This window comes from Harpia harpyja, chromosome 1 (genome assembly GCF_026419915.1).
Source record: "Harpia harpyja isolate bHarHar1 chromosome 1, bHarHar1 primary haplotype, whole genome shotgun sequence".
Classification (NCBI taxonomy): domain Eukaryota; kingdom Metazoa; phylum Chordata; class Aves; order Accipitriformes; family Accipitridae; genus Harpia; species Harpia harpyja.
Window position 1 is genome coordinate 2323991 of NC_068940.1, and position 25361 is coordinate 2349351.

A 25361-nucleotide genomic window follows, 5' to 3' on the forward strand; every position below is an offset into this window, starting at 1 on the left:
AGAACTTTTAATTTCTTTGTCTATTATTATCAGATTAGTAAATATTTGCCAATAGAATTTGTCTGCAAGACACAATATACACAAATAGTATTTGGACTAGGGTAGCAAAAGTCAGTTTCCTTGTGTTATGAACTGTACTAAGGTATAATGAAAAAGGCAACTCTGCTAAAAAATTAATAATCTAACTTAATCTGACATTACTATATTGGATTCAAGACATCATTGGGTAAAGATTCTGGGGCTAAATCTGCATGGCTTAGTGACCTATAGAGCCCTTTGCACCTGTTAAAGAGAAAAAATACTGTAATGAATGTACAGAACAGATTCAGCAGTGAATCTGAACATGAGTCTTATGCTCATCAACATCAAAGTCATTATCTAACTTTCTTCCTCTGAGGTGTGACCCAGAAAGCACCACGAGAATGAAAATTAGTTCTTGAGCTCAAATGGTCTGAAAACTGAATGGGTAATTTACAAAATCTCAAAAGGAAGTATTTGCTTATCTTGTGAACCACTCCCCATTTTTCACACTAACATAATTTCTGAATTTCATCCTATTTTCTGAATTTGATCTTTGAAATTCCATGTTTTACTGGAAGAATTCTGCCTGGCTGTAGCTCATTTTCAAAAAAAGAAAAGAGATTATTATTAGTAGTAGCATCAGTCATAGTAATAGTGTTTGTTTTAATTAAAGAAATTAACTGGTATATCACCTAGCTGTGAGAATGAGTTCACCTGGAGATTATGGGCATAGATAGATTATCACTTCATTTCATTTTCATCACATCATATTTCATTTAAAACTATCCTCTACACTGTATGAATACTGTACATCCGTGGTGATTTGAACGAAGGTGGCCAGTTTCATACTGAAGAAGATTAGGAATTCTTACACAATCTGTTAACATTGCTCCAGTCTGGGAATGGTACTCCTGCAGAAGGCCAGTAACTTTCTTCCATTCTGTAACTTTAAAAATTTCTCCTGTTGCAAGTCTTAAGTTTCTCTAGCTACACCATTCTGTGACTGCATTTGATAGCTGTAGTATATCACTTTAACCCTAATTTTTGAAGTGTGGGTGTTATGATTCCCTTGAATTAAAGTTACCCTTCCCAATTTTTTTATACTACTGTGATAGGGCAGAATGAGACTACAGCAGTCCACTACTTTGGTCATATATCCACATCATTTGGAAGTGAGCTTCTTCAAATCAGATTCGTCATCACGTAGAACCACTGTTCTGCAGGAGCCAGACTCTGTTGACACATTTAGAATGATGGTAGTTTGCCTGATCCCTTTGGAATTACAGGTTTTTTTCATGCAATGAGTACAGAAACAAAGTTACTCAGTAAAATCCAACAGAAGAGTACACTAACATAGTGCAATATACTCATACTTGGGGGTCAGGAATAATACCGAGAACTACAGCCATGCAAACAGGTGATATTGCAACTCAAAACACATTTAGGATAAAAAAAGCAGAGCAGAAATGAAAATAGTTTTTTTTTAGATATCTGCAATATATCAACTTTAGGTTATATTATAAATTAAAAGAAAAAAGCCAAAACCCAAACGATGCTGTAATAGGTCAACAAGTGTTCAAAAGTACCTCAGCCACATAGCTAATTGCATCCTTCAAGTTGAGTTCATGGAAAACATTAAGGATCTGGTCTCTTGATTTTTGAGCAGACCTTCTCATCAGTACTTTACTGAGGAATTTCCTATCAAAATTGGACCACCTGATAATTTAAACAAACTGTGTTAATGGCAACAAGCAATTTTAGTTTCACAGCATTTTTAGTTTAGCATAAACGATATTTTTGTGAGCTAAGCACTTTTTAAAAAATGGTGAACATAGCAAAGTGAGGGATTTGTGTTTTGAAGCTTTTCAATTAGCATTTAAAGAAAGTTAAGGAAAAGCCTGCTACAGGGTTATGCAGCTGTCACAAAGCATTTAATAGGTTCACTTACCAAACACTACTACAACAGCAAGAGTGCTATGATTACAGTATCCCATTTCAGAGTCACTAGGACATTTTATACTCCAGGAGATCATACTACCTTATTTTTCCACTTCTGATTATGCAGTTATATTTAATAACTTCATTCTAAAAGTTTAATTTTCTTTCCTCCTCTGGAAGGGAATCTGCTTTTCCCCAGCTGTACTGTAGGAAAGCCAGCCTAGAAAATCAGTTCCCAACAACAGTGCCTTTCCAAAAGCACTTACAGAGGGCCTTATTCATGCCATTGATGCACTCTGGGGGACAGAAGTAACGTGTGTTTTCTGTGATTTACAATTCCAAGCTTGTCTGATGGTAGGATATCTGCCATTTCATACTTAGCTCCAGAAGATAAAGGCTGCCTTACTTTCATCTACCTTCCTCAAGATTTTCTCTAGAGGGCATGAGGCAGCTTTGGAGACTACTATTGAAAGTGATTCTATCCATCTTGCCCAATGGCTATTTTGAGTTTACGACTTTTTAATCAGATTGTTGAAACCTTTTTGTTGTTAAACATTATTCACAGAGTTGATAACTATTCTTCTTCTCTAGCCAGAACATCTGACAAGCAGTCTCTAACTCAGGCTGCCACACCTGAGCACATCAGTGAGGATGCTAGGGGCTGCCATTTCTTTGAGGAAGCAGCACTTTCATGTACAAGTAGTCCAAAAGAAGCAGACTTAAGGCGGTCTCATTCAAAATACATTAGTCATCAAACCACACACTCGACCATGAATCTACATTAAGCTACTCCTTCTCTTGTTACTCAGGGAGATTACTTTCTGACATCTAAGAAGTCAAACTCCAACCTGCCACTTTAAAAATATTTAGCTCCATCTTCAAGACAGTATTTCAAAACTGGGGATGTATTCCCCTGTATTATAGCCTGCTGAAATTCATTCCCAAAAAGTAAACTAAAAATTTACACCGAAAGAAAGAGGATGTTCTATTTGGGGTGCCTCATGAAAATTCTTCACTGCATAAATGAACAAAGAGCAAAAGGAAAGGAAAGAAACTGTCCCTATAACTGGCTACAGACAGGTGAGCAATTCTGCTTGAGCTCAGATACAATCTAGCTCCAGCCTAGGAGTTGTATAGTTATATGAGCATAATGCTCAACCTAAGCTAATATACTCAGCTTCTCTGCAAGGGTTAGGGGAGTGCTCGGCAGAAAACTAACACAACCACATGGCTTTTGGCTTGGAACTGACATGCTGAGTCAGCAGGACATGAGCAGGTCAGAACTGTGACTGTCTGCACCTATGAAATGACCTCACTCCAGGGAGAGAACTGCCTAACCTTAAACAACGCTCTTAAAGATGTCCAGATTTAATGTCCTTTTTTCACATTTATTCCTCTAGATTATGGAAGTCTGCCCATCACAATGGTAACTCTTCGCATATACTTTAAAGAAAATGGTGTCTGTATCTTTCAGCTGAGTAATTTGCTTCTCTCAAGATGAATCAACTATAAACAGAGGGGGATGGAAATTATCCATAATTTTCATTATTGGTTTCAAACAAATAGGCTTAAACTATCTGAGTCATTTCAAAGCACCCTCTGCCAGCACTTTCAGAGGTGTTGAACGCATCCTTTGTAGAAATAGGATAAACAACTAGCAGTCATAGTTAAGCTTTTTTAGTGTCTCCACACACAAATAACGTTCATGAAATGGAGTATTACAGAGAAGGACCAACATTAACATTTTGTGCAAATGGGCAGTTCTCAAATCTTGAGAGAAGCTGATCCCTGGATGTGAACTGAGGCATTGGCAAAGGCCTAATCTGAACTGTGAAGAAAAAGAAAAGATTCCGGTTGTAGGGGACAAAAATAAACTATTTTCACATTTGCTATATTTCCAGTATTTTCAGTATATAACCTTTTAAACTACATTTGACATCCTTGCTGTCCCTAAACTCACAGGTTTAAAAAGTCATAATTTACAGATAAGATTTCCTAGCGGTATTTCAACATTCCAAGTTAGTTACTACTTACTTGTCTCTCAGATAATTATGTCCTATTTGTCCAGAAATGTCTTCTATAGCAGAAAGAATGTGATCAAAGGCCTAGAAAAGTGAAAGTGGAATTAATATCTTTACAGAAATAAAAGGCATAATTAAAAAATAGCTCACTTTATGTCAGGTTAGACCAGGCGACTATGCAGAATAATTTTTTTTGCTGCTAAGCAGATTTTTTTTTCCCATTTACAGAAATACTAACTTCTATATGCTTTTCTTCAGAGGTCCTGAGCTTTCTAACCAGTTCTTTACAAATTCACTAACTATTCTTGAATTACAAGGGTCTCAGCAAGAAGGTACTTAAGCCCCCATTTTAACGTTCAGTTTTAAGACTCTTTTTATTGACTCACTTTACCACCTCCATTTCTGCCCTATGAAGTACATCAGCCACTATTACTGTTGGTGATTAAATCAGTTGAAAAATTTCCCTAGTGTTTCTTTCTAGATGTTTCAGGAATTCATACTTCCCTCAGAGTAGAAGTAGGCACCATTCTTTTGATATCTAGGGCAAAATCCCATACTGGGTATATTAGATGGCTGATAGAATTCCTGAGGTTTATAACTCCTGATTCAAACCAAGGCAGCTGCAGGTAGAATTCGGTCTTTTTCTATATATGGTTGTTAACATTTCTCTCTGAACACTGGAGTGATTACTGCAGAATATATAGCATGCTAGGTTTAGAACAACATGGGTGATATGGATTATTCCTGAATATAATATTAATTACTGTCTTCAGGAGATACCTGACATGGAAGTGGAGAAAATTATATTATAAGGAAGTTGTCTCCCTCCTACCACCTGAGAACACACAGAGTGCTCCCTCCCTCTGAAGGCTGCAATTTATACAGTTCTAGGAGCACTGTGCCTCCTGAGACAGTATCTGCTAGATTATTCTAGGAAGCGGTGAATCAGTACATACAACTTTACAAAGTGTTAGGATTAACATTACTGCTCGGCCTGCACTACAAACTGACATGTAAAGGTATATCCCATAAATGTAGACAGACTGTATTTCTTCACCTGGGGGAAGAATCCTGATGTTCAAATAGTAAAATATTTGAACAGAAATGGGAATTTGAATTGCTGGATAACAAAGGCATAATGTGTTTATTCAGTAGTGTGTAAAAGAATTCCTCAGAAACAAACCCTGTCCATCACTAAGTTGTTAATTCACTTCAGGTAACCTCCAACATGAAAACAGACAAGATTAGAAGCTCATACAAGAATGTGTTAAAATACTCAATGCAAGATAGCTGTGTAAATCTGAAAAATTTATGAATTAAAGAAGGCCATGAAAGATGTCTTAAACTCTTCCGTCCTCTAACCTATATTTGTATTGAAAATGTATGTTTTCTTCTACTGAATAAAAACTTCATAACATCATTGTGTGAAAGTGAATTGGAAAAGAACATGGTTCAAAGTCTTTTAAAAGGTTAAAGAAATGCAAGCACACACAGCATTCACACTGAACTAAAACTATTACCATTAATGTGGAATTTCAGTATATAATTAACATCTGCACTGGGCAGCAGACTACATTTCTATGCAAGCTACAAAGCCTGCTTTCATATCTTTTCCATAAATAAAGAATATTTAAGAAGGAAAAATAAACTTATTTCCACGTGTTTTGCCCTAGCGATCTTCAATCAAATGTCCTCCTCTTTTAGACGAAGAGAAGGAAGCATATCCCAGCTGTGCTGTTTCCATAGTACTGTCAGCCCCATTGAATTCTCAAGTGAAAAGACCAGAACCTTCAGTTGAGTATCCCCTCACAGGACTCAACCCAAAGACAAATTACAACCTATGGATAACTTCTGAAATGTTTGAAGGATTTTGCACTTGAAATTTGATTCTCCCCTCCCTTCCAAAAAGAAATTTTCTCTAATTTCTTTTTTTTTCTTACTGCACTCTGTAAAAATCCAAAAGATACCATAGTTTTGTTTAAAAATATCTTACTCTGCCATGAAGTTTCTCATTCAGTTTTGGCTCTCTGTGTTCCGTTTTCTTCACTTTCAGCCACTGTACCAAAGGCTTGATAGTCAGTCCCTAAGGATTGAAACATGATAATAAATACTTACGAATTATTTCTATTACTACCACTATTACTATTATCACTATTAGTGTTTTGTTTCAAGGATGGTTTCAATGTGCAAGCCTTAGTGACCTGCTTAACTCTTCCCTGCTTCATGTCATCTATCCCTGATTTATGGACAACAGCATAGCTTTTCCTCCAAAAGGGGTTAGGAAAAACAGTGATTCAGGCTGGCAGGAGTCTGCTATTTCTCTTTGAAGGGAAAACCTGAATTTAAAAAAATACCAGCTGGTCACTGTTAAAGAGAAATAGAGCATTTTTGTATGTTATATGGTGGTTCTCATACTTCCTCAGTTGATCTCTGTCCCCTTTTGATGATAAAATAATGCAGTACCCTCAGCTCCTGTTACAAAGTCTTGAAAAGACACAAAACAGTGGAAAAATATACCTTCTATAAAAAAAATATGGTACCGGAAGGGTTAAAGTTTTTCCTATGCCATTGAATGTGGTATTTTCTGCACATATCAGGAGTTTGTGATCACAGTTAAACTCTCTATAATAAATTTGAGAAAAAATCCCAAGCTAGTATATACCGACATATCCCCATTTAAATTAATGTTGTTTTTTTCATCCAGAAAGTGCTATTTTGTTTTTATGCTAAATACTTTCTTGTCCCACTGCTTACTGTTATATTTTAAAACGAGGACTTAGGCTCAGGTAGATCAGCTTAATGACTGTATTTGCCCATGAAAAGGACTGTTCCCTAAAGTTATTCACATGAGGTGAAGGATGTTTAATCAGATATTAACTTGAGCACTATTAATACCAAGCAGCTAAAACTGAACATTTTTTAGCACAGAGGAAATTGTGTTTTGTCCCTTGTGGTGCCATATGAAAACATAAAATGGGATCTTTGTTACTAAAATTACAAATTCAATTATGCTTTCAGTTCAGTGAAACAATATGCAACCTTCAGCTGAGAACTGCTTTAAGCAGTCGGTACTTTGGGGGGACTCCTTCTCCTTGCAAGCAGCATGCTTAAGAAGTTGAATTACCTGGAAAATAACAGTAAAAAACACAACAATGATAGTTGTGCTGACAAACAGGTTTTTCTCTTTCACTTTGTTCACATCCAGAAGTACAACCAGGGCAAAAGCAACCGCTCCGCGTAGTCCACCATATGACATCACCACCTGGTCTATTATCTCCAACTGGACCATTCTGTAGTGGTTAAGAATCCATGTCTGTAAAACCACACCTATAAAAAACAAATGCCAGCATGTCTAGAAATACCCTTACAAAATGTCAATATCCCACCCATCTGTAACAGAAACGGTACCACCAGTCTGCTTTCGTAACAAATTCTCTACACCATCTACTTCTCCCTCTGTATTGCTAGGCTGCCAAGGAGGGCAGGTCCACTTGGTACCTTCCCCTGTACATTCAGCCAGAGCAATTAGACGAAGCTGCTTCTGTGAGCCAGCGGCTCTTCCGAGAGCGCTGCCCGCTGGCAAAGGCACTACAGGTGAAATTCTGCTTTGTGCTGACCTTTGAAATTCACCGTTGAGAAAGGGTAACGTTTCTAGCACCCTAGTCGGTGATACGCACAGGGTCTTTTAGCAGAAAGAGAAATGGGTTGAAACAGTGTTGATTTAGGGAGTAAGTGTGGCACTCTTTACACATCACTAAAAATGACATTTGTGTCAAGAGGGTTGCGTAGTTTTGCTGACACTGTCTTTCAGGCCTACAGGTGAGATGCTGCCTGCTGTAGGAGACCTAAAGCTCTAGAAATCACGTCTCCCAGAGCTCCCATCGTACAGAAGGAAAACAGCTTCACCGTTCCTGAGAGCGGCACAGCATGTGTGTCCCACTGCCGCAGGCCAAGACTGTCAACCAGTGCAAAAGAGATATTTCTCTTTTTACAGAACATTGAACTTGTGCTAAGGGAAGACTGTCTTGTGTATATCACTGTAAGTAAGGCTTCTGGAGGAAGGGACCTTGAAAATTAATTCATGCCACCAATCTGACTCCTCCAAGGATATGAGAGCCGAAATTACGTACGGCCCAATATCATCAGGTCTTTAGTAATTTATCAATGTCTAAACTCAATTACTTTAAGGGGTGCATATTGTTATTGCTGAATATTTACTATTTAATTATTGATCACACTTACTACAGGATTGTTAACCATTCGTTCCAGGAATACAAGAAGTGACAAAGTCAAGATACTGAAAACTTGTTTAAACACCTCATGCACATCAGTGCTTACTGAGAGGTGACTAAATGAACAGTGGTTACAGACGATTTAGAAAGGAGGACATTGGGCTAGGCCCTTCATTCAGCACAGGAATCTCTAAACAGAATAAGAATACAGAGTCAAGGAAAACTGCTAGCTAGGTAGATGTGTTACCTTTTATTTGAATTTAATTCAAGACAAACCCATTTAATTTATTCCCAGATGTAAGTACATACACCAAATCATTATGTGTGTTACTCTCTAGAAGTACTTCATTCTATGCCTTTTTTGTGATTTTAGCCCCTTTGCTATGTCACAAAATGGTGATTAAATAGTAGAACTACGTAGCTGGGCAAATCGCCATTGGTATTTTGAAATGTTTGCAAACTTATATAAGCCCAGTAAATTGACAGTAGGTAATCCCTACCTGCCACAGTCTTATTTACTCAGTTTTTCACCAGTCCCTGAGAATTATTTCTTAAGCCAGAGAACCTGTGGTATAATTATGTGTGGTCTTACATCACTGTGTGTCTCAAACCTGAAGTCAACCGTAAAATTAGCTTAAGACAATCTCTTTATTACCAAATTGAAAGAGCTGAAGGAAAGAGATGGCTGACAGAGCTCACATCTTTTGTTAGGCTGCAAGTTAAAGAACAAAGGCCATTTCACTGGGAGATTTTGCCAATACCATGTGCTGGGTCACCGAAGGTTAGCCACTGGGTGATTCATGTTAACTGCTGGGCTGGTCATATCATCACATGTGATCAAAAGTGAAATCCTACTATATTTTCTGCATATGATGAAGCTTACTGTAAACATCTACCCTCCTAACCCAAAACCAACCATAAATTCAACTAAAATAAGTGGAATATTTTAAAAGGAACAAGTCTAGAACTCCAAATTCTTCTTTTTTTTTTTTTTTTTTGGACAAAAGAATATATGATTGCATCAACAATACAATGCAAGGACAGGAAGAAGATCATCCCCTTACCAATAACTCTATACACTGAGATGAAGACCAGAGTCAACAGAATAAAAGCTGTATTCCAAGTCCAGATTTCTGGATTTACAGCTGAAATTCCCAGGAACATGAAGATAATAGTTTCTGCTCCACTGGCCATCATTTTCATGGTATATCTTACAGTTGTAGAAGATTGTTCAGATATGTTAGCCTTGACGTATTTCTGACAGCAGATGCCACAGAAAGTTATCCTAGAAAAAAACAAGAGAAGCAATTGTTCAGAAAATATTCATTGTAACATTTAATATTATTTCCATCTGTCTGTCACATAGTGATAAAACCCCACCATTAATTCCTAAGAAAAAACACACTCAGGAACCATTGTGGAGTCAAAGCTAGGTAAAAAGCATATCTCAAACATTCATCCTGAGGTCACCCCAAGAGGTCTGAAGACAGTATTTCATTAGATCCTAACAGACCTTAATTCTCTTCAGATTACTTTACCTCAAATACTGCCTTACATGCAAAATTTTAAATCTTGTTTACATTAAACATCATCTTAAACTAATGATCTGTTTGCAGTAAGATTTTCAGATCTTGAATATACTCACTGTAGCGTCTACAAACACAACAAGCAAAACTGAGAAGAAAAGTATCCCAGGAATCAATGGATATTAGAAGAAGAAAGACCACAGAGGTACTCAAGCCAAAACAGGCAAGATAGATAGGCAAAACTTAACAGCCCATTCATGACAGTGAGAGCAGCAAACAATGGACATTCATATAATGCCTTGGAAAAATATTGTTTTAATTACAAAGTATAGGGAAAGTTGTCAATACAAATGGACAACTGTAAGTTATTGAAGTATTATTAATCACAAAGAGGAAAGAGTCAAGTCTGTATTTTGCAAAGGAAGTTCTCATGTTGCAGAGCAGATACTGGAAAACTTGCATTCCTTTTCAAGGCTGAATGACAGTATTTGCAAACTATAATCTACTGCAGTGTGAAGATAGTAATATTCAGCATAAGTTTCATGAGTGTAATTTTCTATAGCTGTCCTATATAATTTAGGTCTTTCTTTTCAGTGTTTTTAAAAACCATATTCCCTTCTCAGCCCCTTCACAGGCAGTAATAAAAAGAGACTTACGCAAGGATAGCGGAAAGAGAAAGCATCTCTGCTGTGAGGTAGGACAGGTAGGAAATGATAAACACAAATCCAGGTTCAATGATTCTCACGTGCTTGGTGAAACGACTGACCAATGACAGCAGGAAGGCAAAGAAAATGCCAACCAGTGTCCCACCCAGGCTCACCACAAAGAATGACACTGAAAAACAAAACCAAACACAGCTTAAAGAGTAGAAATACAATGGTTTGAACTAGTTCTCTTCTATTGTATGGCCAGCAAATCAGAGAATATTTTGGAGGACACATCAAAAATTATTTCTAAAATGCAACAACATGAATGGCTTTTGAGCACATGGTATGTGAATGCAGCGTTCTCTAGAAAAAACAAGGTTACTTTCTGTTAAGCCTCACCATTTTAGGCATATTCAAAACCCACTACATTTCTTTGAACATTTTTTTTCCCACATTCTATAAACAAATGGTTTTCCAAAAGCATATTATAGAATAAGCCAAAGTCACTGTTAAAACGTTGATTCATAAGATAATGTAGTATCATGTCATGCTTGGAATGGAAAACAGTGACTAAATTTTTAGGTAAATAACATTTCTTGATAGTCACTGGAAAACGTCATTTGATGGCAATCAGTGATAAGGAGTGAGAATGCCTGTATGCAATTTCAACTTTCCTGGAATGCAGGAGCAGCATAGGCTGAAACTAAGGACATGTTATAAAATACAAAGAAAATATGTATAGCTGTCAAGTTTGGTGGTCTTAACAACTGAACTCTGCATCTTTTGAGTCTCCTCAGAAGAAAACAAATCTGATTAAGTTTCCCAAATATTCAGGAATATTCACTTATTTATTTTCTTAGGATGTTTGTCTAGCCACATATATGGACATATGAATGACAAGGGAAAGGGCAGAAAAAGAACAGTTACTGATAGCATAATAAAAATAATATTTTGTTTAAAAGTCTGCATATGTACATCAATGATGTGATACGGAATTCAATTCTACGCACCTATTCCTTTGACACATTCAACCCCCGTCACATTCTCTGGACCTATTGTAACAAAAGATTCGAACACATTGTACAGCACCTGAAAAGAAAAGTAGACTAACTTAATATTGCTCCTGAATTAAGCCTATTAAAATAATCTCATTATGGGCCCCAACATTATGAATTCTGAACTTATATATGATTGAGGGAAAGTCTGTGTGGAGGGAGAAGATTTTGCAGATTTCTGAATTTCTCAAAATGGAAAAAATGCAGTGGAGCAAGAAGAAACAAAAATTTAAAAAAAACAACTTTCCATTTCTTATTTCAATATGATTTCTGTCTATAAGAAGCATTGTTACATCTAGATGTGTTTTCTAAAGCACTTCTTACTCTAAAATGCAGATATTTGGCAGATTTATTTAATCACCTGTATAAGACACTTAAGATAATAATAAGTTGCTAATAATAAGATACTGGATTGAAATACGTTGAACACACATAAAATAAGTTGAACATAAAAGAGAATAAACTATAATAATTGTTCTAAAGCTTTTAAAATAATTGACTAACAGTGATAGTGCTGAAAGTAAAGAATTCATCTTATCCATACCCCTGCCTAAGGAGGTTTGTATGAGCATCATTCTTGACACATGCCTGTCTCATCTATTCTTAATTCCTCCAGTGATGGAGGAGAACTTCACTAGGGCTTTCTCAGCTTTCCCTGTTGCAGCTAAGCTTAACTCTTGTCATATTTACCCCAGTCATGGCATAGAGGTTATTTTGTTCTGTAACAGTAGTCTTTTACACATTTACTTTTAAAGAATGCTACATCATCCACTTTCTTCTGTCCTCCAGTCTTTCCTTTTTCAAGGTGAGAACTCCAGTCGTTTCAAACTTTCTCACTCTTGATCATGCTTACTCTTCTCTTCTGGATTTTCTTCAACAATCAAACTTCCTTTTATTTGAGGAGTGAGTGTTTGTGTTCATTGCACAGTAACAAAAACTCCTTTCCTTCTGAAAGCCAGTGATGTTGATACTCGAGTTCATCAAGGGTTTATTTTAATATTTGTTTCCGGTAATACCCCAAAAGTACTGATGAGACTGATATCCAAAGGCAGTTAGGTTTCTCTGGAGGCCCTAAATGGCACTTTCAAGCTCCTGTGAACAGTTAGGCTGCTGCCAGTGACCTTGCAGTGCCTTGCTGCCTTGGTTGCAAAAAATTAAGTCACTGAGCCTGGTGGACATGTCTTACCCTCCTTTGGAGATAGGCAGGAGCAGGAATAGGAGATGATCCAAGAAGCGAACTGAAGCTCTATAGCTACTCAGTTGCATAGCATCTTTCTGCCATAGGACTTCCTGATCCCTGCCCACTAGCACTGTGCTACAAAACTATTGACTACTTTATTCTGAGAAAAATTTTGTGTGAAAAGCAAGGCTGTTTCAATCAAAATAAAAACATCAGGAGAAACGTGTTTTAAGTCTATTAAAGTCTATTAAGTTTTCCTTTTCTTTCTAAATGAAAAAAAAACCAAACCCAAAACCAAAAAAACAAACAAACCAGAAATTAACATGTTACCAAAAAAACCCAATCCAACCCAAACTTTCTAAAATGTCCCACTAGTTTTCCCAAATTGGCTCTTTGTTATATATCTGTTTGACAAACATCTGATTGAAGTAAAAGAGAGGGAACAGGCATAAGCACTTTGGTGAGTATTCTCTCTCCCACTGTCTATATATCTGAGCTATGCATATAAATTACGGGCATAATGGAAACATGCAGAAAAGAGTATGTGCATTAAAAAACAACAGCAAAGAAAGGCTTAAAATCCCTGGAACTAATTTTGGTAAGTCATGAAAGCCCTACTTGAACAGCAAAGGCAGATAAAACATACACACCTGAAACTTAATTTTAAATGTTTTTATGCTCATCCAACCCAGGACTGTATATTTTTATGTGACTTACAGGCTCCAAATAGCTTTCATGCTCATTTAATCTTTGCAATACAGTGTTTATAAGCAAGACAGAGAGAACACTATGGTACGCTAGCCCATGAGTAGATACACACAGATGACAGAGTATTTCATTTAAGGGGAAAACACACTTCAGAAGAAACCCTCTAGGGTTTGGGTGACTTTGGGATATATAATTTACCTACCACAGTTACAGCATCATTCAGAAGTGATTCTCCAAAAACGATGATGAACAGAACTTCATTGACATGGACTTCTTCAAACACTGCCAGAACAGCTACAGGATCTACAGCGGCAATTAAACTGCCAAACAAGAGGAAGTCCAGCAGTCCACTATTCAGGTGGCCTTCAAAAACAAAGCAAACAAAGTATAAGCGGAGTCAGCTCTGTATTATCTAGAGTAATGACAGAGTGTGATACTACAGATAATGCAAAATCCTTGAAAATACGGATCCTAAGGCATCAACTGGAAAGCATGGCACAGAAACTACTTAACAAGTTCTGCATTGTGTCACCTTGTATCCTACAAGGTTTGTTGGATCCAGCATTGGCCCATGAGGATCAAAGTTGATTCTGGGTGCAGTATAGTCCTTATGGTTCTTAAGGCAAGGCACCTGAGATAAGTATTTCCAGATCTAAACTGGCTTTGTATTTGTGTGTGGTATGGTTTATCTAACTTGAGTAAATTATCTCACGATAACTGAGAACTGTCAAGATAGTAAGAGAAATATGCCAGTACTCCTGAAGTAAACGTTCCAAAAAACTTTATGTCACAGGCCAAATTGGACTCTTGGTCACTAAGAACTGCTACAGTGGGGCTTAACCGCCCTCAGTGCAGTTAAACACCACTTGTGGCCTCCTTATGCAAGTAGACATTCATTGATAGGTGCAGTTAAACCACTTGTTCCCAAATTATGCTTCATGAGGCCACTGTTAAATTGCCCGCAAGCGGACCATAAAAACAGGTGAAGGACTAAAATGTACCTCAACATGTTTGTGTTGTAGCACCTTAGGAATTTTGGCAATGATTTCAAAAGTTTTGGAACTACAAAACTCTGGTGACAAAGTAACCCAGTATTTATTTAATTTTTTAATCTTTTTTTACTTATTAAGGTCATTCTGTTCAGTTATGCAAACAGGCTGAGACCAGCATCACTGTAATTTTAAAAGTAACAGAAAAGGTAGAGCCAAAAGATCACTGTGCTCAGCTTCCTAAATATCTTGCAAAATTTACCCTCTTCATGCAATCAAGAGTGCTATCCCAGTCATTTTTTCTGGGGAACAGGTTTTTGAAAGGGTAGAGAACAGGAAAATTCCCTTCATGTTCATCAATGGATGGAGGAGGAAGCAAGTTTCATTAAGAGGTGATGAAGCCCAAAATTATATGAGGAAGAACAAAGAAGGAATATGTTGAGAGTTCATTCATTAGAACACAGTGCAGACGCCCATGCCCAAAATTAATAGACAGTTGTATCAGGCATTATTGCCTTATATACCTCCCTCAGGTGAGGGAGAAATCCATCTGATTAAATGATTTGGAAGCATGAGTCAGACAATGACAGTCAGTAGCCGTAGCCAAAGGATCAACATTGCCTGTAAGGTATTTCCAGAACAACATGGCCACTCCTCTAGCAAGAACTCTTACGAGACAATTTTTCAAATCCAGAATGTTTAGTGCTTGGAGGGTAATTGAAACAGAAGCTAGATTCCAAATATTGTTGATACAAAATGGCATGGGCGTATTTACTCAAGAGAAGGACACTTACATGGGCAGCCAGAGACGGGAGTAGACAACACCCTGTTGGGGTGGTGACAATGGCCAATAACCTGGGGGAGCCGCAGAAGTACATATTATCTTAGCTGCTGTCTGCCAATCAGAGCATCTACAATGTTTTCCATACATTTTATAGGGACCTTGGTAAGGCCCTGTAAACACAAATTCATAGTTTTCACAGACATAGAACTACTTTGTAATTTCAAAAAGCAAAATAGTCTTGTTCACTCTTGGACATATTGGGCTGTGAATGAGGACTGAATCTATCCATTTCAGTGTGAGAGAGGGCTTGAAGCAGTGAGCTAAAGTCTGTGCCAAAAATTCTGAGAACAGCCTTGAACCTGAATCTAAGTAATGGTTCCATCAAATGTTGTTCTTCTCTGCCATGCTTAAGGAAGGAACAAGCCCAATGACAATAACTATCAGATATCAGGCTACAATAGAAAGTAAGCTTTTAAAATAAATTGGCTCACTGAGATTGCTTATCTTTTTTATATGTTACCAATTATAATCATTGGTACATTCTTTGAAGACTTGCAAAGCTAGTGAGCAAATATTTATGGAAAGGTTAGGACACATCTTTAATTCCTACAAAGCAGTTTCAAGAGGCAGGGGGTTTCTAAATCAGACTTTTATTTAGACTGATAATGCAAGTTATTTCCAAGTGATACATGACCATCGCTTCCTTCAGCTCACCAGAGTCTGGACTGACTAGCTGCCAGCAGTGACACCTGAGCAAGGTAAGTTCGCTGGGCTCAGTTTAAGACTTCTTCACATACTCAGCATGTTGTCACTATAACCTACATTGTACAGGAAAAATTCTTCTAAGCATTAGTCACAACCACGATTATTCCACAGAGAAGTGCTGCATGTGTTAGTTCTCCAGCAGACAGTGAAGAGCTAGGTGCAATCAGCCAGAAAGATTTAGGATTAGAAACTTCTTCCTATTCTGTGAAAGCAGACTGGTATGGCTGTTGGTTAATAGTTAAGGTGCTGATCTTTTAATTTCACTTCTAAAGAAGGATTTCTTTGTTATTATCACCTTCTCTCTTTTTCTTCTGCAATTATAATATCTTTAAGGATATTGAATGCAAATAAAGAGCTGCTTTTATGTTTATTTATGTAGGAAATCTATGTAATCCAGTTTGGGTTATGCACTCTCATATTGATGCACAGTACTTAAGGCCCATTCAATGGTAAAGGTGGAAGTAATTTGGTTTTAGTTCATCTTAGTCTGTAGGATACACATTCCTACATTTTTAATGATATAATGATATTACTTTTAGCATTATTCACTCCAATTGTAGAAAAAGTAGGGTAGAAACAAAAATATGCCATAGAACTTCAATCAGAGGCTGCTATGAACTCTTCTAGAAATTGAGTAACTCAGCATTCTCCTATCTTCAGCGAGTAAGTAACAATAGCAAGGCTTTTCACAAAGCGTGGCGCTCAGATCTTGCTGGCATCTTGGAGGTCAACACAATGTATTTAGTGGATTAGTAAGTATGTGTCATGTAGATATTTTAAAGTCCTACTTAGCTTTGCTGGAGAATGACATAGTTTGAATCAGGGACAGGCGTCTCTGGCCTTTTCCGTAGCTGAAATTAGAACTCTAGGAGGTTATAATATGTCTTCGTGGTAAAGACACGTCCCCACAGTATATCAATTAACACTCATTCTAAACATTTAAATTCACCAGGTATGTCAGTTTATTGTTTGCCATTGTTAACATCCCTATTTTTAGCTTGTAGAACTTCAGCTGTGACCTGTGGTAGGGGCCAATTTTTCTGTTTAAATGTAAGCTCAGAGTTCTAGTATATACTGTCACTGAAAGATTTGCATAATGATGAAGCAGACAGAACATGCAGCCATCAAATCCAGCTTTTACAGTTAGTTGAGAACTGTTTATGGATTGAGAGGAGAGAAAGAGATAAATGGATTTTTCACTTAAAATAAAAGTTTGGGAGGAAAACACTTGACTTTTCCATTTCACATGTCATAAAGAGGTCAATGCTTTTCCTTTAATGAGTTTTATCAACATATTTTTAAAAGTAATGATCATTCATTATATTTCCCAGAACAGGATGTTAACAAAATATAATTGGTCATATTTTTTAATTGTTCCAAGCAGCTTGGTTATTTAAAGAAAGAAATCCTTGTCCAATCTGTTGCAATAGCAATATCCCTTTGTCATCTTTTTTGTTCCTGAAGACCTGTGTTTAACTATAAAGGTGAAATTGTGGATGCAATATATTGTGCCTACAGGCTGAAAGCACGTAAAACATCTTACCCACCTATAGAAGCCAACAGTGTCTGCATCTGAGCTGTCACCTTTGTATCTTCTAAAGAAAAATTGTTACTCATAAAATGTAAGTTATAGTAAGGTAAATACCTGAAATGTAAGCTAAATCTATCATATATGTCTATATTACAACCATCTGTAGTTACGTAAGTTGAGTCTCATGAACAAGTCTGTAGCCTAGTTCTTCCAGACTGGGATTCTCCAATAAGGACAACACAGGTTTCCCTTCAAATGGATGGAACAGACAGATATCCCACTCTTATGCTCAGTTTCAAAGAACCCAGCCCCAAATTATCCTACTTCCCCGTGCCGGACAAAGGGAGCCATTTTTGAGGCTGGAAGACTCTAGCATGTTATGTTCTGTAATAATCAGCTGATAGTTTAATTCTTCATCACAAAAATGTTCTCTGCAACTTCTGCCATTTGAGGCACTCGTTTTATCTGGACTGAAAAGGAAGTCTGCGGTAAATTGTTCTGAGCCAATTGTGTACCACTGTGGTTGGAGATCAGCCCCATGACTAGCTGTTGAGCCTTTTGTACACCACCACGTACCCCTCGCGGTCTTGGAACTACTCGCTCAGTCCCGAATTTCAGCACTGGGTGCCAAGAACCGATGGGCAGCGTGCACAGGCGCAGCAGCGGCACGCTGTGTCTGTACTGCTCTCAGCAGCACTCAGATGTGCCCTGTAAGTACTTTCTAGAACTCATTAACCTAAGAGAATTTTGTCCTAGAAGGCCTCTTGAGCTTCTTCAGTAAAGAGACTAAAAAAGCATAGACAGGGTGCCTGTTTCAAAACACATGCAATCCACACACAATGTGAATTACTGTTCTTCAGGTGGCAGTACATGGCTGAGATGTGCGTGCCACACTTGCTGAGGAGATTAAGAATTGCTGTTCTGTGCCTCTTCTAGCAGCCCCATGCCCTTATATTGTAGTATAATTAAGACAGAGTGCATCTTACATGTGCTACTTGGCTCTGTAAGTCTTCAGTTATAACTTCCAGCCTCAGAAGACAAAAGGGAGATGCGTCATCCATACATACCCACTCAGCAACCACTGCTTACTTAATATTAAAACTGACTGAAGGAAGACAGTTCCGTTTCACAGTAACTTTGAAGGTTTCTATCACAGCAGAAAGAAACAAGCCCTTCAGAGTGTATTTGTGTCCAGATGTCCATTAGCAGCACGAATCCTGAGCTTTATCCCCAGAGTGTACGCACACATTTAGAGCAGGGAAACAGGAGAGACACAGGTTCAAGTCCCTCTTGTGCTTGCTTCAGAGAAGATTTCTCAGATCATTCTTAAATTTGGCCAAAATATTGCAAATTGCTCCCATTAAAATTGGATTTTTCTGCTGAAAGGAGTTGTTACGTTGTAAAGTATCATCCATCTAACAGCTGGCGTACAGCAGCATTCACTATTGTGCCTTCACAGATCAAACTTACCCATTATTCCTGTCCGATAGACACCATAGAGAGATAAACCGGTTGTGGCAGCATTCCAGACTGTCCCAATGACAGCATACAGCAGGATGGAGCCAAGATTTCCAAAGAACAATCTATTTGGCATAAAATATCCAGCATCCAAAACAATGGGGGGCAGCAGATAGAAGAAAAATACGGTTGGTGTAAGGGCGAAGGAGGCAATGTGATCTGCTGCCCATACGATGCCACCGAGGAAGAGACCAAGAACGATCAGCAGAGCACTCTCTGGAACCACCCGAGTGACTTTGTGGGACAAGTGGAAAACTGCAAGAAAAGAGTAAAACAGTTTGTTAGAATTGGAATGGAGAAACAATTTGAGCAACAACTGTTGTTAGCTGGCAATTTTGACTTCCCACAAACTTCCTGCTTTCATTGTTATTAGACCCAAAAACATGCATGGAGTGCAGGGGACACAGACACTGTCAGAACCCAGCCACTTACAAAATACAATAAAATGGTTGATTTTCAGATTTGATCCAGCATATTTCAATTTGTATGAAACCAATATTCCATGACATTTATTTCCTTTATTGGATTTTCTTCTCCGTAAAAGATCTGTTTAGGGAAAGGTGGCGTTCTGTGCAAAGCAAGTAAGTGCAAGACTGAAAAGAAATGGTAGAAGTGCTGGAAATATATGGCTTTATGGTTTATTTCTGTATCTAAAAATACACATTTGACCTCCCAACATTTGTCTTTAAAAATGATCAGTTCACTAGCAGGTTTATTGGAGGATGGGAGAAGAATGCTGAAAGAAGAACTAATTTCAAGACAACTCTTTTTAAATTTGTGAAGACTATTACATGACAATGTAGCCTGCAGCAGGAGCAGAATGGAGCTGGTATCATGGGAGATCCTTTTTGGGCCTTTTCCTCAAAATCTCCCTAATAAGGGTTTCAGTTAATTCAGAGACTTTCTGGAGAAATGGGGGCTTTAGTGGTGCCTTCTTCATATACAGATACATTTGTGGGAAATAGTTCTGCAACAGGCTACTTTCTTTTGTATAAACAGTGTTATAAAATCTGTATCTTACAGTAGTATGTCAAATCTATTAATAAAGATGAATAGTATATGGTATGTATTATAGAAAAAAATGTAACGTATGGTGTGGTAAGACTATTAAACTAGCCAATAATTAGAGGGAGAGAAAATTGCAGTGCTATGAGTGAATCTGAAGAGACAGAAAGATGGCGAGACCAAGACAGAAAAAAGAGACTGTCCAAGATGACAGAAACACAAGTAAGACTGCAAATATATGTGGCAACATAATTTATAGTGCACTTGTTAGGTATCAGATGAAAGAAGAAAAAAGCAGAGAGAAAAACAGAGAGAAGTCAAGTCTACAAAGAAAAATGGAACATGAAAACGGAGGAGGTGACAAAGGTGTTTGATAATAAGGAAGCTCAGGTGCGCTAAGTGACTTCCTTGGGATTTCTGTGAGCTTTTCCTTCAGTTTATCTTAAATATTGATGTGTCCCAGATGGTCTGAACCCTGGCACTTTGTGATGCTGACCCAATAAATGGGATTTTACTTATATAGCTTTGTGTTGAAAATGTGAGTTTCACTTTAGGAAGACAATTCCACTAAAAGCCACCAAGTTTCTCCTGGTTTGAGCATCAGCCTAGAACTGTGTTGGAGCTTTTACAATGCTAATGCAAATTAGCTCAAAACTGGTTTGGACAAGAAGCCATCATTAAGAATTCCAGCCTTTCAAGGTATAGTGGAAGAATCTTTCCCATGACTATGCAGAGATCTTAGACCAGGTTACTTTACTGAAAGACCATTGTTTTTCCTCCCAGCCAAGTATTTGTCCTAGTCAAACATTTACTAGTTACCTTTTAGAGTGTTTTAAGGGCCCCATTCCTGACCCGTCTGTCTTAGTCTTGGCTGCATCTACACAGGCAATGTTAGAAGCATCACCCATCATTATAGTAGCCCCACCATAAGATGGTTCCTACTAGTTGTATAACCTCCACAGCCTCATCAGAATAGAAGATACAAAAGGAAAAATGATAACAGCCTGCCTATACCAACAACGAGCATGAATGTAGATGTTCCTAAGTGTTTGTAGACAAGACTTGAAAACTAAGCCATGTTAGAACATAGTTTCAGGCTGGGATTAATACAACAGCGATCACGTGAAAACAAACTGCATTCAGTGAAGTTGGCTAAACCATGCCAGTTTCCTGTATCATCTGTGCCATGTATCAATAGCTGAGTAACACTTGACAGAAACAAACACTGTTTCTGGGTTTCTCCCAGTTAGTTTCCTCTCTTTATAATAAAATCCCTTGGGCTTGCACTTAAAAAAAAAAAAAAAAAAAAAAAAGAAAAAGAAATTAAATGAAGAAAAACAAACTAACTACTATTCCATGTATATAAATTGTAGCATTTAACTTCTCAAAAGTCCTTCCTACTGGTCATTCTTGATTCCTTGAATTTCCAGTCAGTGAATTATCAACTAATTTATCACCTCACAGAGTAGGGATTATCTCCTTATCCCTGAAAATGAATGTTGCTGAGCTAGTCTTACTAACCCAAGTCTGTTTTTCCTACTCCTATGTTTGCAGATAAGCCATGACTACAAGAAGTTAAAAATTTAAAATAAATCTGAAGACTCTTCAGAACTAGACATTTGGAAAAAACCCAATGTCCAGCTAAAAATTCACATTTTATAGAATTCTCACCTTTACAATCAAAACCAGTTTCCCCAAGTGAGTGCTGGGAAGCCAACCTGATTTTGGTTATAACACTGTCTCGTCCTATAAAAGTCCAATGCTCCCAGTGAATCAGCTACATCGTATCTGCCTGTGTTCCCTTTAACTCTAATCGACTGATTATCTGTACCAGATTTTAATACTATCAGCAATAAATTCTTCTACTCTGTAGAATGCAGGCTGTGGACAGGAAAGTTATTTCATGAAATGGGGCTCTGGAGAAGTTTCTTCTCTTTTTTGCATTTGGCCCCAGCAAAATCTGAACAGTAGACTTTATGTGTTTTAAGGTAACTGCCAAGCTAACTCTGCAGGCAGATAGTATGCAATATGATTAGCAGAATCCTGGTGTCTATAAATATAGAAATATGTACAAGGAAAATACCACAACTGATGAAATTCAATGACATAGCTTTAGACTAAGATGTAATTGGAACATAGATCGATGTTTGAGTTGATATTTGCACTTACAGTGATTTTTTTTTTTTTTTCTGGCTATGTGCATAAAATGTATTCAATCAAGATTGTGAATTATGAGTAGTTATTACATTTACAGAAATTGATAGAGATAGATTGATTCCAAATTCACTCCTTAATTTTTTTAACAATTCATTATCCTGAAGTTATGTCCCTAATTAATATATTATGAGTGTGTTACAAACTGACATAATGACAGTACATTCATTTCATAAAGTTTGCCTTTACTTGCTTAGCAGAGATCCAGGAACAGTCCCACAAAATGAATTATGTCCCCATGACAAAGCAGAAGAATGGGAAGCTTTAATTACACCTAAATGTCTAGCATGTCAGCATTTCATCTGACAGAGGAGTAAAATACAATCCAGCAATAATGGACAAGGAGTTTAGTTTGATTCTGTTGTGAAGGAAATTACAAATATCAGGAAGGATAGCATGCAGTGCTGCTCAGATAAATTACTCTGTGAGGGACCCAGAGATGAAACTGAGTCTATTTTCACTGCTGTTAATAATGAAAAGCATACGGATATATTTTAATGAGGAGAGGGAAAGAGCAAAGAAAGAAAAATTGTAGACAGACCATGGCATAAAAGAAAAAACAGTGCACAGGGCAATCTTGTGATCTATAAATTTTAACATTTATCATTTAGAATTCATTTACGTAAGTCTAGGCACGGTATCAGTGAAAAAGTTAAACATATGCCTTCTATCCAGTACATGTTAAACCTGGCTTGAAAGTGGGCTGGACTGGCTAGTGGGTAAACTGTGTTTAAATTCAAGCTGAGCATTGCTGAATTAGAAGCTTTCTACAAAGTTAAGAAACAATTACATAGTATAAACTTCCTGTGAATTTTTTTTCTGACACTTCCTTTGAGATCCAAGAAAACGGACTGTGACATTTAAAATATCTGATGAGAAAGACAAAATAAATTAGCAATCTATGATTTGATGGCTGGAACCAGTTTCTTTTGACTCAAAGAAAGAAATACCCTTGAAGCAGCAAGTTATTTTTTATCACCTTTTAAAAACACAGTAACTTAGATTAAATCCTTCAGTGGAATTTACAGCATTTGGTGAACTATCTGATGCTTTCTAAGGCCATCTGAGACTGCTTTGCAAGAAGTGATTCAACAGAATAACCTTTTTCTCATTCACTAAATGAAATGAAGACAGAAAGGACTGGTTAAAGAGCAAGAATAATAAATAAAAGAAAAATAAAGAAGAGATAATGTACAATTCATGCTGAAGTCACTTAAGTTTGTAGACACACCCAAAAAAGTTTTCTGAAGTAGGGTTTTCCCATATTTCTTTCCAAATTATCTCTAACGGCACCTGTTTTCAACGAATACTGATTTTTGCTTATCAAGCAAAACACTTATATGACTTAGTTCTAGAATTCTGTGCTTTGTTTCCAGCTGAAATGAACAATTTGAGATAGATTTGCCACCTTTTGAAAATACAGCGCTGCAAAAAAAAAAATCTGAAACTACCTATTTAATATACTGTTAAATTTGAGGATTTATATGGTCATTTCAATGCTATCCCAAGTGACTAATGACACTTCCATTAACTTTGTTAGTGTAAAATCAAGGCCCTGAAAACACTGAAATAATTTGTTCAGCTAATATCACCGTCCCAGTCAATCACAAAACCTACTGCATGTGCACAGTATGCAACATGTCATCCAGAAAAATCAAGAGCTGACTTATAATAATGCTAGTAATTCTCTGCTGATGTTTCTTTTCCATGTATCTTTGGATAAAATCCAAGGAATCAGAAAATAATTTAGATTATTAAAAGATTTTCAACCTCTTTTTTCAGACTTATCATTTCCATAGTTCCCATGAAAGCACAGATATGAATTTGCGAACATTTCTCAACTCCTCCTCCTACTGCTAGTGACAGGTGTGGGGTCTACTGTATGCATTTTTGCTAGTGGGTCAAATATGCACTGATAGTATGCTATTAGTCTATTTTTCAGTTTTGACTTCTTATTTTCACCTATAAAGATGAAGTTATATTAAATTGAGCCATGAGTGCTTCTAATTTGAGATCCAATACTTGATTCTCTGTAACTGGCGAGAACCCTTGCCATTGACCAAAGTGAGAGCAACATGCTGCAAACTTTGCTTCATGATTCTTTACATTTACTTTACAGCAATGCAAATAATAGTATCTCCAAGGCAGTATATAATCCAGTTAATGTAATGGCACAACACAGAAGCTGCTTAAGAGAAGGCATGAATGAATTCCACAAAAGAATATTCTGCCCAAAGGGAAATCTTTCATCTAAACATCTTCCAGCAGTTGGACTCTGACTGGCAAGCACAAAATTTTCATTTCTTATCTTATCTACCTGTTCATGTTCTCCTTAGTGTTATAGAGGGGGAATTCTATTTAAAAACTGTTTGTTCCTACCCTTTCTGCATTTTTTTTTCAGTAGTGTCTCCTGCAGATATATGTTATTACTTAAAAAAAAAAGATAAATATGAAATATACTCCAATAGCACACATGGAAATATCTGCTTTATCTTGCCTGTATAATAGCTCAAAGTATAATCAAATACCAGTTTGTGAACTAAATTGATCAAGTGTCGCTGGGCAATAATGCAGTCCAAAAGCCTCTGGAAAGTCCCAATCGATTCCTATTATGTTGGTCTACCTGACTAGGGAATGGCCACACTGTCTCAAATATAATACGGAGCATACATTTTCAAGAAGGGATCATTTTGCTTCCACCATCCCTGAAAAGCATGCATCCCTGGCTGCTCTCTTGCTCCATATCTCCATGCATTAGCTGCAGCCAGTTAGTGCATCACAGCTCACACCAACCAGGCGCATGTGTCACACCAAGAAAGCAGCAGCAGTGCTGTAGAAATGCGTGATACGGCCTACGCAAGCCCCTGGGCAGAAATTGTAGCATTCATGGGGTGTAGGAACCCTGTGTAGATGCTGGGGCAGAGAGAACTGTGTATTTTCTGTCCTTTTTTTCCCTGTTTTTTATCTGCAAACTCCTTTAAAAGGTTATTTTAGATTCTTAGTGTTTGACAATGTTTTCTCATTAAGCTGTATATGTAGGAGATGCAGATACCCTGACCTCCCCAACATCTAAAAAGAAGCTGAACAATCACTGGTTTAAAATTACTTCTAACTCTTGGTTTACTAACAGTCTCATCTAATCACTGACCTTTACTGGCTGCCAGTAGCATTCGCTGTGGTCCCCTCATGATGCTGAGGGCAATGTACAGCAGTTTCATTCCGCACAT

At 37.3% G+C, this 25361-nt stretch overlaps 1 protein-coding gene across 1 annotated transcript in view; it reads right to left on the bottom strand.

The window, feature by feature from the left end:
• SLC9A3 (solute carrier family 9 member A3) overlaps positions 1 to 25361 on the bottom strand; it is a 52943-nt gene that overhangs the window by 7267 nt on the left and 20315 nt on the right. Inside the window, exons 2-10 of the mRNA XM_052797371.1 lie at positions 18868 to 19170; positions 13531 to 13691; positions 11396 to 11474; positions 10395 to 10572; positions 9277 to 9497; positions 7105 to 7307; positions 5974 to 6036; positions 3994 to 4064; positions 1608 to 1737 (exon numbers count right to left, since the gene is read on the bottom strand). Coding sequence (XP_052653331.1) covers positions 1608 to 1737; positions 3994 to 4064; positions 5974 to 6036; positions 7105 to 7307; positions 9277 to 9497; positions 10395 to 10572; positions 11396 to 11474; positions 13531 to 13691; positions 18868 to 19170 — 1409 coding nt within the window. The remainder of the gene's footprint in view (positions 1 to 1607; positions 1738 to 3993; positions 4065 to 5973; positions 6037 to 7104; positions 7308 to 9276; positions 9498 to 10394; positions 10573 to 11395; positions 11475 to 13530; positions 13692 to 18867; positions 19171 to 25361) is intronic.